This window comes from Mya arenaria, chromosome 16, assembly GCF_026914265.1.
Source record: "Mya arenaria isolate MELC-2E11 chromosome 16, ASM2691426v1".
In the NCBI taxonomy this organism is placed as follows: Eukaryota; Metazoa; Mollusca; class Bivalvia; order Myida; family Myidae; genus Mya; species Mya arenaria.
The window spans coordinates 44,291,415-44,294,776 of NC_069137.1; the positions used below are offsets into that span (position 1 = coordinate 44,291,415).

Genomic DNA, 3,362 nt, shown 5'->3' on the forward strand with positions numbered 1-3,362 from the left:
TATAAGATTGCTTACAAAAGGTCAGATTGCAGAGTGTCATATTTCCGTTCAAAAATTAATGTTTTACGGTTAACTAACGGTTTAAGAAAAATGCATAAAACATCAATTTTCGAACTTAAATATAAAAATCTGAGATCATTTTTTGTCAGCAGTCTTATATAACTGGTTTCCATGGATTTTCGCAAAAAAATTGGCTCGTTCCAAAACAAAAAATAAAAAAGTTGTCAAAACGTTCAATCTGTGAGAGTGCAGCTTTAAGCGACACAATCTGTAATCGTCAGAATTTTACTTTTTTTAATTCGGTACAGACAACAGTTCAAGAGTGATACTTCAAAATGGATATACTATCGCTTTTGATAATGGGAACAAAATGGAAATGATTTCAAAATGACCCTTCAGATTGTTTACCGACGTATGAATATTTTCTAAACCGGTATTTACTTTTGATATAAATGAACTAATTTAAAGTGTATCGAAATATAGTGTCTTACTTCATTCAACAATTAAAACAATTTTTATATAAAAAATAAACAAACAATATGTGATTTATTTATTTCGTTATTAATATTTATACGATGCCATCCTATAATCGGCAACAGAGACAACACGAACAAAAGAAAAATATTTAATCGTCAGAATTTGGTACAGACAACAGTTCAAGAGTGATACTTAAAAATGGGTAAACTTTCACTTTTAATAATGGGAAGAAATGGAATTTATTTCAAAATGTGTGTTTGCCGATGTATGAATATGTTAAAACCGATATATTATTTTGATTTGAATAATTGTTTTAAAAAAGTTTATCAAAAGATATTGTCTTCCGGCATACACCATTCAAACCAATTCAACATTAGTATTAGTATAACAGATAAGAAAACAATATGTGCTTGATTTATATCAATATTTCATACAATGGCGTCCCTATAATCGGCAACAGAGACAACACGACCGAAAGAAAAATCGCCTGAAATCGGTGTTAAAGAAGCCATATATCAAAGGATTTACAGCCGCGTTAATGAATGTTGACCTAATTCCAATGTTGAAACCAATTAAAGCTGCGTCAGACATAGATTCTCCTTCGTAATATTGAACAAATGACCTCCAGGTTACCAGGCTTAGGTGAGGTACAAAACTTAGCAAGAATACACCAGTAATTACGAACATCATCACCGTGTATTTTATGTTTTTGATTTCAATATTAGCTTGTCTTATTTTGCTTATTGTAACCCTTGCACGCTCACTGCCGGTAGACCTTCGTTTAGTTGCATCTGTATCTCCAATGGAATTAGAAGATGGTGACTTTGGTATGCTATCAGCTTGTATTGTCTCACGTTCGTGTGTTTGAATGTTTTTGGAAGTACCTATTGTAATTACAGTGGAAATATGTGTAGATGGTCTTATGTTTTCAATTGCAACAATTCCCATTGTTTCATGCTGTGCACCTTCGTCAATGTGTTGCCTTATTTCTTCAGGCTTGCCGGTTTCCAATTGCTGCGACTTATTCCTTATCGAAACAAATTTGTTTGATCTGATGTTGGTCAGTTGAACGTCATCAATTTCTTGTGTGTTCCTGATACCCTCAGAATTATATTTTCTGCGAGGGATTATTTTCCCAACAGTACTTGACAAACTACAAGAACCCCGTAGCTTCATTTCGTTTAGTTCAATGTTATTATTGACTGCAACTCTTTCCGAATCGTACGCCTCAATTTTGGATTCCTCTTTCAGGGTTTTAGAACCTGTCCTGATGTATTTCTTTCTAAACTTTGTCTGTCGGTATAACGCCACGGCGACGAAAGAATACATGGTAAACACAACAATCGCAGTAACAACATAAAAAATCATATACACTCCATTAAATATCCACATATATACACGAAATGATGCACTTCTATCCGTTGTGCAATCATGGCCAGTTATGTTAATACCATAATCGTTTTGAACCTCAACTGCTTCTGGTTTAAACGCTACAATAGCTGGCCAAGAAAACAGCACAGTGATGAAAGCTATAGCAAGACACGAGAACTGAGTTTGTTTGTTTGTAAGCTGAGGTTTAAGAGGCCTAGAAATGTGGTTGTATCGATCAATACTTATAAGCATTAAAGTAAAGGCGCTTCCAATTGCTGCAGAGTAGTTCATGAACCTCAGGAACTTACAAGCTCCTGTGAGTGTAAAGTCAAAGAAAAATCGTAAGTCAATGATTTCAAACGGAATTGAAAACACACAACTGAAGAGGTCTATAAACCCTAGAAGGCATATCAAAATACTGTTGCTCGTAGTTTTTGTTCTTTTGCCGTAGTAGAAGCATACCATAGAATTGCCGATTATTCCCATCATCATCAGACATGCCATGAAGACCATTACTGGAATTACAATCACAGCTTTTTCATCGTTAAGATGGCGTAGTAGTTCCCTAGTTTCAGTGTCAGTATAATATGTTCTCTGCATCGTTGCTATGCGTTTGTCTCAGTTAGATTTAGGCGACTGTATAATTGTTCTCTGAATCGTTCCTGTGAGTTTTCTCAGTTAGATTTCAGTGACTGTATAATTGTTCTCCGCACCCTTTTTTGTGTTTTCTCAGTTAGATTTCAGCGACTGTATACTTGTTCTCTGCATCATTGCTATGCGGTTTTCTCAGTAAGATTTCAGCGACTGTATACTTGTTCTCTGCAAACTGTTTTGCGTTTTTCATAGTTGGATTTTTTATATTTAAAGTTTCACGAAATTGCAAAATTGTTTTCATTTCCTTCTTGTGTAGTTGTTGTTTGTTTGTTTGATTAGTATCTCAAAGATTAGCCAATTGTCATATTCTATATCGTCTCTTGACTGTTAAGATTATACATATACGTTCTTGGAGTTGCATTTGGTATTTAATATAAAAACACTGTCACTTTTCACTGTTTTACTGCACTGTTAGTATATTTGTTTGAAGATGCTTAAAATGTATTAAGCCATATGCCATGCGAAATTGTTAGTCCTTGTGATATCATACCTTTTTATCTTAATAGTGATACATAGTTACATAATCTAATTTCAGGTAAAATCCAAAGCACTGTATACGTGTTACGTGGTTCAAAATGTTTTCTCAATCTGTTGCTGTTCAAATCATTTTTAGATATAGTTATTTCTGTTGTCAATGATGAATATTATGAACAAAAAAGGCCGCATCTTATCTAATAAAAGTCAGTGCCTGATTGATTTTACGTTTCAAGTCCTGCTTCAAATAGGGAATTTAAGTATTTGCGGCCAATGAGAGGCATATGTTTGTAACTCCCATTCCCAAACTAACACGCATAAAAATTTAACTAGCAGGTCTCGTTTTCATAAAAAAATATTTAGGCATTTCTTAAGTTAAGTCAATT

At 33.9% G+C, this 3,362-nt stretch overlaps 1 protein-coding gene across 1 annotated transcript; it reads right to left on the bottom strand.

Moving 5' to 3' along the window:
- Positions 1 to 921: 921 nt before the first annotated feature.
- LOC128221679 (dopamine receptor 4-like) lies at positions 922 to 2,448 on the bottom strand. Its single transcript, XM_052930279.1, has one exon. It carries the CDS (start codon positions 2,446 to 2,448, stop codon positions 922 to 924), a length of 1,527 nt encoding a protein of 508 aa, XP_052786239.1.
- Between the last annotated feature and the right edge of the window lie 914 nt (positions 2,449 to 3,362).